General features: G+C 49.8%; 1 protein-coding gene across 1 annotated transcript in view; it reads left to right on the top strand.

Annotated features, from left to right (window-relative positions):
- The window catches only part of SUSD4 (sushi domain containing 4), a 143,473-nt gene extending 130,253 nt beyond the window's left edge, over positions 1–13,220 (top strand). The window contains exons 6-9 of the mRNA XM_003790967.1: positions 5,470–5,661; positions 7,193–7,337; positions 10,436–10,818; positions 11,824–13,220. Of these exons, the coding sequence (XP_003791015.1) occupies positions 5,470–5,661; positions 7,193–7,337; positions 10,436–10,818; positions 11,824–11,852 (749 nt within the window). The 3' untranslated portion in view covers positions 11,853–13,220. The remainder of the gene's footprint in view (positions 1–5,469; positions 5,662–7,192; positions 7,338–10,435; positions 10,819–11,823) is intronic.
- Positions 13,221–13,438: the final 218 nt, after the last annotated feature.

Genomic DNA, 13,438 nt, shown 5'->3' with positions numbered 1-13,438 from the left:
ATGCTGTGTCAATGCAGCTTCATCAGGAACAAGTGTACCGATGCTGTGTCAATGCAGCTTCATCAGGAACAAGTGTACCACTGCGTGAAGGATGTTGGCAGGGCGGGAGGCCGTGCCTGTGTGGGAGCCGGGAGTGTACCTTCTGCTCAAAACTGCTGTGAACCTACGACTCCTCTAAAAAATGAAGGATGTTTTTTAAAAGAAGGCTTTGGGGTTTTTTTCCCAATGGCAAGAAATATAGTCTTCATATGTCTTCTTTTTTTCAGGAGGAAGGCCCGAGCATCTTTTCTCTGTATCTTATTGAACACACGGACTGTCAGCTGCTGAGCCTTAAATCCTCTCCCACCCCAACCCTTACCTGTCCCTCACCTGGCACCACCATATCTCTGTGCTAAATGTTGTTCTCATGCAATGAGGGATGTTTGAATTCAACATACTTTTTTTTATCATTTGCCACATTGTGACATGATCTGTACACTTGTTAGAGCTCTGTGGGAGGAACCAACTGGCATTGTTTTGAGCTGCTAGGAACACAGACCTCTTTATTTTACTGTGGGTCTCGGAGGTGGGCCAGGCAAAGCTCTATCTCCCATCACTAAGACATCCTTAAATTGCATGCAAATCCTTGTCTGCTGTGTCCATGGGGTGAGGCTATGAGGCTATGATAAAGCTCTTATCATGTCTCAACTTTCTTTTTCATTAAAGAATGGGACCAAGATGTCCAGACATGGTGGCTCACACCTGTAGTCCTAGCACTCTGGAAAGCTGAGGCAGGTGGATTGGTTGAGCTCAGGAATTTGAGACCAACCTAAGCAAGAGTGAGATGCCATCTCTACTAAAAAATAGAAAAATAAAAACTTAGCTGGATGTGGTGGCAGGAGCCTGTAATCCTAGCTACTCAGGAGGCTGAGGCAAGAGGATAGCTTGAGCCCAAGAGTCTGAGGTTGCTGTGAGCTATAACACCATGGCGCTCTACCCAGGTACCCAGGGCACAGAGTGGAACTCTGTCTCAACCAAAAAAGGAACCAGGTACAACATGAAAAGTGCAGCTAATCGCCAATGGGAGAGAGGAGGACAGGGAACAGACTCTGGTATATTGTGAAAAGTTTGAAGATTACATGTTTATTACAATGTTTATCAAGAAGATAACTCCTGGATGCTACAGGAATGACCAAAACTTAGACTCTCAAAGAGTTCATGGATTTGTAAACGCTCAAGGTGTGTAAATGGCGCAAAATGCTAGGAATTCTAGGATCACTGCTTAGGTGCTCAGGGAAGCCTTCCTGAAGAAACTGGTTGTTGTCCCTGCTGGAATTAAACCCAGATGGGAGGAAATAGCCAGAGGGTGGGTGAGGAAAAGACTATAAAGGAAAGGACGCTAACTTGTAAGGAAGCTGGACCCGGAGGGAGGGCTTATTTGGGGAAACTGCAGGCTGGTGCCAAACCTGTTCAGCCCCAACCTCAGGCCATTCTTAGCCAGCACAGGGCAGGCTGAGGGCCCGTGCCTCTGCACCCATCCCCCACCTCTCCCCTTCCATTTAGCCCACCTCTGGCAAATTCCACAGAGGACTGAATACTGTATGTTGAAAACTGTAGTCTGCCGTCAGTGGGGTAGGTAGGAATCTGAAACGAGCCCTAACCCTCCGCTATGAAATAAGGAGCAAGTCTTCACATCTGGTAGACAGAAATTAGTATCCATTTCTGGCTGCATTTCAGCAGAGCCTCACTTGGATTCTGCCTGTAACCACTGAATGTCCAGCCTCCAACTCTCACAGAAGCAATGGCTATTTCTAAAGTTGTAAGAAATATCAAGAAAAATAGAGTTGCGGAAGAATCTTTGTTTATGCCACCCAGAGTGGGCTCAAGCAATCCTCTTGCCTCAGCCTCCCAAGTAGCTGGAATTACAGGCATCCGCCACCACACCCAGCTAAATTTTTATTTTTCTATTTTTTGGTAGAGATAGAATCTCACTCTTGCTCAGGCTGGTGTCAAACTCCTCACTCAATCAATCTACCTGCCTCAGCTTTCCAGACGGCTAGGATTACATTTACAAGTATATTTGCTGAGAACTAGCAAGTGGCATATGAGTCATGACTGAGCCTAAAAGAGTTCCAAGATAAGGGCTTTCCACTTTTACTCACCAAAATTTCTAGGAATGCACAGGTGATTTCAAACACCAGCCACGCCATTGCTCACCTGGTTTCTGAGTGGGAGTGTATCTGTTTGTCTGCCTGTCAGGTAGGGAGGGTGTGGAGAGGAGGGGTAGCAGAGCTCAGCTGTACCCCACAGTGAGGGGCTATGTTGGGAGGGACGTGGAAGACCCTGACCCTCAGGTCTTCCTATATTGGAATTTTTAATTCAGTCTCTTGAAGTTTATATTAAAAAGTAATAATACTCGTTGTTTCTTTCCAAGTTAAAGGAAACATCCTCCACTCTCTATCCCAACCGTACCACATGGGAGTTTCCTCTATAGCAAAGCTAATGGTCTGCCAGGTGCCATCATTTGAAGTGCTGCAAGGTGTGAAGATAAATGTTTCCACTTTGGGGGAAAATGCGTCTCTATTACAAGCCGATTATGACAGTTTCAGGATTAAAGGCTCTACAATGGATGGTTTTTATCTGGCCTCTGAGAAAACGCAGCAGTGAGATGTGTCCAGATCTTTGTAATGTTTGGGGCTACCCTGGCACAATCCAGATGTCTAGTTGTGTAAGGAGCCTGGCAGTGCCCCGGCTTGGGAAGGGCGGCCCAAGAAACTCATCAAATCTAGGTGCCATCCATACTAATAGCTATTATGGATTAAATACCTACTATCCCCTGAGCATTGTATTATAGATCTTTTTTTGTTTGTTTTTGGCTAGAGCTGGGTTTGAACCCACCACCTCCAGCATATGGGGCCAGTGCCCTAACGTTTTGAGCCACAGGCGCCGCCCTATTATAGATCTTTTAATCATAACAAACTGTAGTAGTTGGGAATTGTTTCTTTCCTTAAACAGAGGGGAAAGCTAAGACTCCAAGAAATTAAACAAGCTACTTCATGCTCTATTGCTTATCAGTAGTGGAGCTGGGATTTGAACACAAATTTGGCTAACTCTATAGCCTACACCAACATGTACACACCAGGCTGCCTTCATTTGCCTTGTTAAATGATTGATCATATAGTGTAGCCACTCTTTAACACTGCAGTCCCCAGCTCCTGGGCCACAGACCTACCAGTCCTTGGCTATTAGGAGCTGGGCCACACAGCAGGAGGTGAGTGGTGGGCAAGCAAGCACACCTTCATCTGTATTTACAGCCACTCCCCATCACTCACATCACAGCCCCCTGTCCCATCAGTGGCCCCATTAGATTCTCACAGGAGCACAAACCCTACTGTCCTGTGCATGTGAGTGATCCAGACTGCATGCTCCTAATGGGAATCCAATGCCTGATGATCTGAGGTGGAGCTGAGGCTGTCATGCTAGCACTGGGGGGTGGCTACAACTGCAGATTACCACTAGCAGAGAAGTTCCACGGCACAGAGACTATAATTAATCAATTTCTTGCAGACTCATATGCAAACCGTCCCCTCCCTCCCCTGGTCCCTGGTGCCAAGAAGGTTGGGGACTGCTGCTCTAGCATCTGCCTCAGGGTTAACGTTATGATTGAACAGTCATTTACCCTTCAGACCGAGAGAGGCAGGTTGCTGCTGCTGACAGGCGTACGCACATCTGCAGGGCCTCTTGCATGATGGTTTTGGGGCCTTGAAAACAGTTCTGGTAATTTTTAATCCTACAGTGGCCCTCAGGGACTTGTTGGGAAAGTCTTCCAAGAGGAGAGCCCCACTGCTCTATATATCCTTTTCTTTCTTTCATAAAAATTGTATATGATGTTTTGAGATGCATATATACTAAAATGAATACCATAGTCAAGCAAGTTAATTACCATAATACATCTCCTCACACAGATACCCTTTATTTTTTGGGGTGAGAGCACCCAAAATCTGCTCCCTCAGGACATTTCTAGCATTAAGATACAACACTATTCACTGTAGTCCCCATGCTACACATTAGGTCTCTAACCTGCTCATCCTGCATAATTGCAACTTTTTACCCTTTGACCTACATCATCAGGATTTCCTCCACTAATCCTTCCTCCATTTGTCTGGATCCCACATACAAGTGAGATCTTGCAGTATTTGTCCTTCCGGCTTATTTCAGTTAGCATAATGTTCTCCAGGGTCATCCACGTTGCAAATGTCAAGATTTCCTTGTTTGTTAAGGCTGGACAGCATTCCTTGGTGTATACATGACACGTTTCCTTTGTCCATTCGTCTGTCAATGGACACTTAGTACGCCCTTGACCACAGAAAAGGCCTCCTGCCCCAGGACCCATTGGACACCCTTGGGAAGAGGCTCAAAAGTTGAGTCTCTTTTGGTTGGTTTTGTTTTGGTTTTGTTATTTGTTATTTCTCAGTGGTTGCCACAGCTGTGGTTCTGAAGCTGGCGTTTGTGGCTTGCGTGTTTCTTGAAGACTGCAGTGTGGCAGCGCTGTTTACTGTTGGGTCCTCCTCCAGGAAGGAGCTCTTTGTGGCACAAGATGAATAGGCAGCCAACTCCACTAACGCTGTCTGTCTTTCTGGGACCATTCTCACTTCTCAACCCGGAACGCAGTCTCAGGATAGGAAACTAAAAACAACTTTTTCTTCCCCTAACATGATGGGAAAAACTTAAAACATCATCTACAGTAGAATAAGTTTCCTTACAGAGGGCAAAACCAAGGACTTTAAGAGGTTCAGGGACCTGCTCAAGGTCACACAGTGTGTAGGTGGCAGAACAAACCATAGAAAACAGGGCTTTGATTTTCATTCCCCAGGGGCCAGCTTTGCCTGTGAGAAGAAGTGTGTAACCTGGGTCTGTCACCAGAGCTGGAAGAACTTCTCCACATTTGTCATTGGCCAAACCCCAGCAGGGCACTGGTGGATCACATTAGGGACCCTGCCCCATGACTCGAACAGCCCCAAATTATTGCCATGGCCACAGAAACAGGCTTGGGATAGCTATGCCTTTTGGTAAAGATTTTGTCCATAAATATCTTAACCTTATTTACTAGGCTGTCTGGCACATAATAGCATGCATTATTAATAGAGCCGCTTAATACTATCTATTAAATAGGCATATTCTTTGCATTGTAAAATGAACCTCTCCTTTACGAGGCACTTTACAATGCCATGTCATGGTGGCACATGCTCAGAATACCATAACAGGCTTCCGTTGGACCTCATGCAAAATTACAAAAGAAGGGACCATCTCTAGTACAACTCAATAGTCTAGTGATTAATTTTTTCTTTTTTATTTCACATGAGTTACAGAAGGAATGGTGATTAATGTGTAAGCACATCTTTAAGTAACTGAGTTGTCCTAGATCAATCTGTGTCCTCAGACAGGGTAAGCATCTGGTTCTGAAACTCTTATTCTCCCCCACTGCCCAAGTTTGTCCACTACCTCCAATGGTGAGTCACGGAGATTTCATCTGCCACCCGCGGCCTTGTGAGCGCTACAACCACGGGACTGTGGTGGAGTTTTACTGTGATCCTGGCTACAGCCTCACCAGTGACTACAAGTACATCACCTGCCAGTACGGAGAGTGGTTTCCTTCCTATCAAGTCTACTGCATCAAATCCGGTGAGATCAAAAGCCTTGCCCTTGGCGGGGATCGACCCTCCTGGGATCATGTGCGCACAGCAGGCTGTGGTTGTGTCCTGAGTTGCACCTCTCCTTGCCAGGAGCAAGATAGTGAAACATATCGCTGTGGGCGGCGGGGGGGGTGGGGGTGGGGGCTGATATTGGACTCTGTGCCATATAATTGTAGTACCTGTTCATAGGGTCAGAAGTGTTAGTCAACCTGCTCATTCCCAGGTAAAAATGCCGACCCTCTGACAGGGTCCCCACACCCCCGGGATCCATGGAAGGACCTGCAGGCACTGTGCGCTCTGTTGTCTCCTAGCCTTTTCCCTTTCCTCTAGCAAGGACATAGGTCCACGGTGTGAGCAGAATTATGCACGTTGCCCTGGGACCCAAGCAAGGCATAACCCCCCCCTTCTCTTCCACTCATAATTACGTATCAGAATACAGATGCTATACTGTGGGTAACACCTGCTGTCACTTATAACAGTATGGGCCAGGCGTCCTCAAACTACGGCCCACGGGCCACATGCGGCCCGCCTAGGACATTTATCCAGTCCACCAGGTGTTTTTGCCACCTCTGCCTGTCCTGCTTAGCAGCCGACTCGTCCCGGGGCCCACAGTCCAACTCCCTAACGGTCTGAGGGACAGTGAACTGGCCCCCTGTTTAAAAAGTTTGAGGACCCCTGGAGAGGCTATTTGCAAGCTTCAGTAGTCCTAGTTAATCACAAATTACTTGCAAACCAACCTCCTCACTGGCCCAAGCACTCTAGGGTAATGAGCAAAGGAGGGAGCCTGGGTGCTGCCCCACGGCCTCCTGCCCACAGCCTCCTGCCTCCTGCCCACTGTCTTTAGTGCTTCCCAGGCTGCGGCAGCTGCTCTGAGCAGTGGGGATGGCTGCGTGCTTCTCCCCTTCACAGAGTGTGAGGGAAGTGCTTGTTCCTGCGGGTTCTCCAGAGACACACAGAAGGCTACAGGGCAGAGGGAAGTCCTGAGGCAGGGTGACCTGTGTTGAGAGAACAAGAATCTCTTCTGGAAGGGTCTGCTGCTGCTGTGCCTGACCTGGCAGACAGTTGACAGCCAGAGGTGACAGAGAATAAGGATCATAGAGTACACATGTCCCCTTCACCCTGGGTTCCTTGCTCCTCTCACCCAACTGTAGGTCCCAGAACACTCACAGCTTCCTGCACCCCCACCCCTTGGTCCGTTTCAGAACAACTTCTCCAGGGGAAAGAGACCCCCACCCTCTTCATTCTAAAGAACCCAGTTCATTATTAGGTCTGTGCCAGACCCTCGCCCACGGCTGGACTGTGAATAAGCCTGTCTGTGCCTGGCAGAGCAGCCCATACTGTTGTGTGGATCCTGACACAATTCACATGAGCAGTGTGGGGTGTGTGGTGTCTCTGCCGAGCCCTGGGCTCAGGCAGCCACACTACGTGATGGGTCAATCCAGCAGGTAAGCCCTCAGGGAAGCTCAGAGCCTATTCTGGTCTGAGAGCCTCATGCCCGGTTTTGTTCTCTCTCACGGCAGAGCAAACGTGGCCCGGCACCCACGAGACCCTCCTGACCACGTGGAAGATCGTGGCATTCACGGCTACCAGTGTATTGCTGGTGCTGCTGCTTGTCATCCTGGCCAGGATGTTCCAGACCAAGTTCAAGGCCCACTTTCCCCCCAGGTCAGTGCTGCATGTTGGCACCCATGGCCTCCCTGGGCTAGGCACAGGGCAGCCACCTTCAGCAGCAGAGAGGCAACAGGATGACGGCAAAGTTGAGGTTCTCGGGGAACACAAGGGAGAGCCAGAGCTACTTTCCTGGAATGTTTTGGGGTTTCTGAGATCAGATCCCCATGCTGGAAACAGACCTCTTTCCCGCTTTCCTCCCTCCCTCAGTAGACCATTCTTAGGCAGGCATTGTGGGGCTAGCACAGGAAGCACAGGATCAGGGCTGTAAGCTGTGCACTGCCCTACCTGGGGTGCTGTTTTCTTTGTGGCCCTGGAGGCATGCACCATGGTGCTCACCATCCATAGGACATGCACACAACTAATCAGACATGAGGTCAAGGTGTGTGACACAAAGGTGTGCTGGGAAGTCTCAGGAGAAGTCTTGGGCTTGTGAGAATCTATCTTGGAGTCAGGTCAGGACCTGCAGAGTTGGACACTCTGACGTGGCCCTCATCTTTCTTGGCTGCACCAATTAAGTTGGGCTGATGTCTTCACCATCATAGTCATCATTGCCAAGGAGGACCGCACCAGCACCCCTGGGGACAATGAGAAGCACCCGGCATCACAGCTGGCAGCTCATTGTTTCTGGAAGATGAAGTAGTTTAGGAAGCGGAGATGAATTCATGGACATTCAGCAGAGGAGTCTGGGCAGCAAATCAGCACCCTGTGTTGCCCAGGACACTGATGCAAGCTGCCTTCCCCTTGCATTCTGTGGCCGTGACACAGCCTTTCATGTTGGAGCCTAATGGTTCAGAAAGGGGCCTTTGTTTTTGGCCACAGGGACTGTTGTCCAGGGTCATTTGCACCAACCCCAGAAAAAGGGAATATTGCTCAGTGGAAAAGGAGGCTCCTGGAATTAACCACTTGCTCTTCTTTCCAGGAAAATCCAGGGTGTTTCTTACACCTCCTGGCTGTGTGATGGGTGAGGACAGTGGGCAGAGTCACTGGAGACAGCATCTGCCCACCTTTCTCTCCATCTCCCACCCCCCAGGGCAGCCTTACCTCACTTAGCAATGCTCCCCTGCCTGGCAGCGGAGGTCCATGTGGTCACAACCCAACAGGCACTCCCCTCTCCCCAGCCACAAAAGTGCACTAGATGTGGGGTCACCTGTGTCCCTCCCCAGGCCCAGAAGTGCATCTGTGCAACCTGGTGTTAGAGCCAAGCCCTTGCTGAGAAGCCAGAACCCTCCTTCCTCTCAAACCTGCCATCCAGTCTCTGTCCTCAACATTATTATTTATTAATCAGGGGACCATGTTCTATCATTGGGCAATTACAGCATCTGAAGAAGGCTTAAGGATTACAAAGAGAGCTAACCTACATGGTCGTGATTTATGGTACATCAGAGTACTTTAAAATGGCCCAGAGAGCTATTTTTCTACATACGCTTGGAAGAAAAGTTTCCAGGATATCGACTACATATTAAGATGTTTTTAAAATGTTCTCAAAACTGCATCAATTGGTTTTTTTTAGCCCTTGAGTATTTCCATCTTCTATTATTCTCAAGTCGTTTGGGGGAAGTTGGTCTCATCTCTCCAACTACATAGCAAGGTTCTCAAGGGCAAGCCCAGAATGGACCCTGTGGAGATGTTCGTGACGGGGGGCTTAGTGATGTGGTTGGGACACACAGAAGGGAAGCTGCCAGGTCGCAAGAACCAAGGCCTGGGTGTGAACTGCCGGGATGAGAAATGGAGAGGGAAAGGCAATCTTCCAGGCCTGGCCTAGGTGGTGTGGAGGGGAGAGGAACAAGAAGGAGCCTGGAGTCCCAAATGAGAAGAGGAGTCCAGTTGGGACAGCAGTGTAGCCAGAGAGAAAGGGAGCCTCACTTGTCAGGGACACAGTAGGCAGCGGCTGCTGCAGAGAAGTGATCTGATTTGGAGAAGCTCTTCCCTCTCTCCTGCCTCCTGTCTTCTGGGGAGGGTGGTCTTGGTGGTCTCCTGCCTTCTCTGGGAAGCCTTTAAGAGTTTCATAACAAGAAGCCCATTGCCACGAGCTCTAAGCCTTTGCAAAGTATTTCAAAAAGTCAGTGGACTTGAGACTGTCCCCAGGGTGTGAGAGAGAAGCACGGCCTGACACCTTCCACCTCGTATGTCACATCCAGACGTGTCCTCAGGTTTTGGAGCCCCTGCCACAGGTGCTCAGAGATGCAGGGTCTGTCCAGCCAGTGCAGCAGTCTTTTCTTCCTGACATTTGACCTTGTAGTCCCATCACTGAGCACCAGCTCGCAGCAGAGGAAGTAAGAACCCCGGTTCTCATGGCTGCTCTCATGGAGGCCAGGAGCAGAGCGTGACGGTCACACAGAGCTCGGGCTGTGCGTCAGATGCCACCTGGGCTCCCATCAGGCAGGGCTGGATGTGCAGGTGCCGAGAGGCAGAGGGGACCAGGCCAGGAGCAGCGGATGTCCCATGTAGGGAGCACTGAATGACTTCACGCCTGGCAGCTGAGGCCTGGCCCAGACTGGAGTGCCCCGAGGGGCCGGAAGTGGAGCCACATAGCTGGAATGAGGTGGTGAGATGGTGCTCAGAGCTCTACCCCCACTTTTTTCATGTTGTTTTTCTATCTTGACTAAATATTAGTGATTTGAGGGCCGTAGCAGAAAGCAATAAAGAATTGTGACAAGCACACGGCTGGTTGTGCCCTGTGGGCACTCAGGGTCTACCACTCCCTGTACATTTGATGCTGATATTCTACATTCAGCAGCACCCCAAGGGCACTGCAGAGTACTTTGGCATGGGCCATGTGGCCTCCTGCCCCACGAGGTTATGTCCTAGCCCACAGGTCAAAGGAGGGAGGAAGGAGTGAGGAGGTGGCAGGGTGCAGAGGCAGAGGGCCAGAAAGGGAGAAGAGAGCACTCGTCTCTCGGGGTGGCTGTGGGGGACAGCACTGTGTGCCAGCAGGGACCCAGAGAGGAGGCTGGATCTTCCACACTACCACCCACACTGTCCTCTGCTGCCTGCCATGGGCCCTGAGGACCCAGCTGCACTGGGGAGCGCAGGTGGCCTCATTTGTGGGGTGGCATGGCTCTGACATGTTGGCCCTGCTTTCTGCTGCACAGGGGACCTCCCAGGAGTTCCAGCAGCGACCCTGACTTTGTGGTGGTGGACGGCGTGCCCGTCATGCTCCCGTCCTATGACGAGGCTGTGAGTGGCGGCTTGAGTGCCTTAGGCTCCGGATACCTGGCTTCTGTGGGCCAGGGCTGCCCCTTACCCGTGGACGACCAGAGTCCCCCAGCATACCCTGGCTCAGGGGACACGGACACAGGCCCAGGGGAGTCAGAGACCTGTGACAGTGTGTCAGGCTCATCTGAGCTGCTCCAGAGTCTGTATTCATCTCCCATGTGCCAAGAGGGCACTCAGCCTGCTTCCGACAACCCTGACACAATGGCCAGCACAGTGGGGGAGGTGGCATCTACCAGCCCAGGCATCGACATCGCAGACGGTAAGTGTTTGCCCTGAGCCTACGCCTGCCCCGCACGTGCCCAGCACCTCACGTCTCCAAGCCAGCCCCTTGCTACACACAGCCCCCCACTCCCCGTCACAGAGCTGAATCAATCTGTTTACCTCTCACTCAGTTTAAATTGCTTCTTGCGCTCTCTCTGCGCAGAGGCTGCGGGCAAGGCCAATTATTGTAAGGAATGATTATCGTCTCACAAGTAATGAGCCCATTAACAGAAATTTCAGGAGGCAGGCAAGGGCGCCAAGCCATCTGTAGTAGAAAGGCAGCAGTGGCCGGTGGTGTTTCCGTAGCATTCATGTCATCCAGGATGTTTTTCTTCTTTATCTCTTAATTAGGCAGGACTTCTGCAAGTGGGACTTAAGGACAGGATGACACTGCATGCCAGGAAGAAGGACAGATGTAGGCGCTAGGGCCCAGCAGAGCGCTCCAGCCCCAGACAAGTTCTGTGCACATAGAAGTTATTTTTACCAGGATGCTCGTGTACCTGTCACAGGGAAAGGCAGGTTATAGCACATGGTGATGTGGGAAAACTGTGGCAGATTGATTGAGGTTCTGTTTCCTAAGGGAGGGGAGCACCACACAACTTTGCAAATGGAAGCACTAGTTCGAGCTTAGTGTGATAGTAAATGACGTTAACGACACAGAAACATGGGTCTCCTACATCCCCAGAGAGTTCCTGTTCTGCAAATCAGGCTGCCTCACTGTACTTGAATTTGTAATTGTTTTGGGCTTATATGACCCTGAGGATCGGTGGTTAAAATCTAACATTTTATTGTTTGTGAACTGGAAATAGGATCATTAATTTTTTTCCAGCAAATAAACATTGTATAGGGGAGTTGATTTATTTGATTACTAACTGCTACATGGAACTTAGCATTTTTTTCCTCTCCACACTGATCTCAGGACTTGTAGATATTTTAATGAGACTCCAAATTGTTGTGGTGTATTCGGGTTACATGAAGCTAAAAACACTCTCTTCTTTTACAGAGATCCCTCTAATGGAAGAAGATCCCTAACCCAGGAAAATTGTGATGATTCTACTGCTCCTTTGGGGGAAAGGAGCCGTATAGCTTGGAGGGAGGCCACAGAAGGACTGAGCTTGGGGCCAGCTTTTCTAGTTTATCTAGACCGGGACAGTGATTCAAATCATGCGTCTTGGGCTCAGCAGTGAGGCTGACAGACTGTAGCAGCAGTGCTCTTACGTGAGACTTGGGAACTCATCAAGACCCACAGAGAGCCCAGGGCAGAGGGGAAGCCCCCTGCCATCCTGGATGGAGGTGTTCAGTGCGTCCTGTGCTGTGGAACATGGAACAATTACACACACATCCCTGAATACACTAAATCACACAGCCTGGTGACTTACGATTACTCCCTGCCCCCTCTGAAAGCATGTCACATTATGTAAATTCGCTTTTCACATCTGCTTCAAACTGTGTCTGCGCTCCAAATTCAGATGGGTTGGCCTCTGCAGAAAGTCCGTGCTGGGATGTGGGAAGAACAGCAGAGCCCCCTGCACTCCCGTAAGGGCTGACTCCCAAAGAAAGGTTCTCGTGGGGCATTTGGAAAACTTCTGCGTCTGGTCTTCTCTACTCAAAGCCACGACTAAACCCGGATGTGGCCATTCCACAGAGAAAGGAAAGGGAAGGCAGGCAGACTCTGCTTTCTGGAAATGTCTTCAAAAAGTAGAGTTCGTGTACTTTGTGCTCTGGTGACATGGCCTCAGAGTTTGTGTTCATGGCATCGCACCCGGATCCATGGCGTTAGGTAAATCTTGTGACTTACACACAGTCAGAATATGTTCAAATCCATCTCATGGTGGAGACAGTGACCAAGGTACTGTTGGGTTTCAGCATTTTAGAAAGATTCCACTCAACAACTGATCTCAGTTGACTATTGTCATTGTTGCCCCCACCCCAAACTCAACCATGCTTTTATTTTCCAAAACAGAAATTGTTTCTGTAAACATATGCCACCTCCAGAGGAAGTGTGAGGTTGCATTTACCCCCATTTTTGCCCTGTGGGGTCAAGGCCTGGCATCCCAGCTCACTGGCAGCTCACCCCTCTTGACTGAGGGGTTTTTGGCCCTTCCCTGCCTGCCTTTCCTGCGTTCCCACTGCGAGGGGTCGCATGGTGCCCACTGGCTATTATTCCTAAGAAGTTGATTGACAAAAAAATTTCCCAAAGTGTCCTGAAGAGTCTCTTCAAATACGTGTTGATCTGTGGAGTTGACTCCTTTCCTCCTCTGGGTTTTAGACAAACGTAAACAAAAATCTGATCCATAAAATTGCTATGCTGATAGAGCAGTGAGGGCTGGAAGCCTGATCAAGTCCTGTTTTTTCTTGACACAGACTGATTAAAAATTAAAAAGAAAATGACAGCTTGAAGCGTGACTTTAATAGCTGAGTGGAGTCAGGGTGGGGTGGGGAAGTACCTGATCGTGGGTGATGGAGAGTCCGGGTGGGGTGGGGAGGTACCTGATCGTGGGTGATGGAATACAATGTCAGATTAAGGACGTGACAGAGAAGGAGACGTGTGGACAGTGCTCACCTGGCCCAGAGCCTAGCACAGAGTTTGCCCTTGGGTGGTGGTGCCACCATCCTTA

The sequence above is a fragment of the Otolemur garnettii genome, unplaced genomic scaffold (genome assembly GCF_000181295.1).
Source record: "Otolemur garnettii isolate 467f Iridium unplaced genomic scaffold, OtoGar3 scaffold00045, whole genome shotgun sequence".
NCBI lineage: Eukaryota > Metazoa > Chordata > Mammalia > Primates > Galagidae > Otolemur > Otolemur garnettii.
The sequence above is the reverse complement of the archived record's forward strand: the minus strand, read 5'-3'. Positions and strand labels throughout refer to the sequence as shown.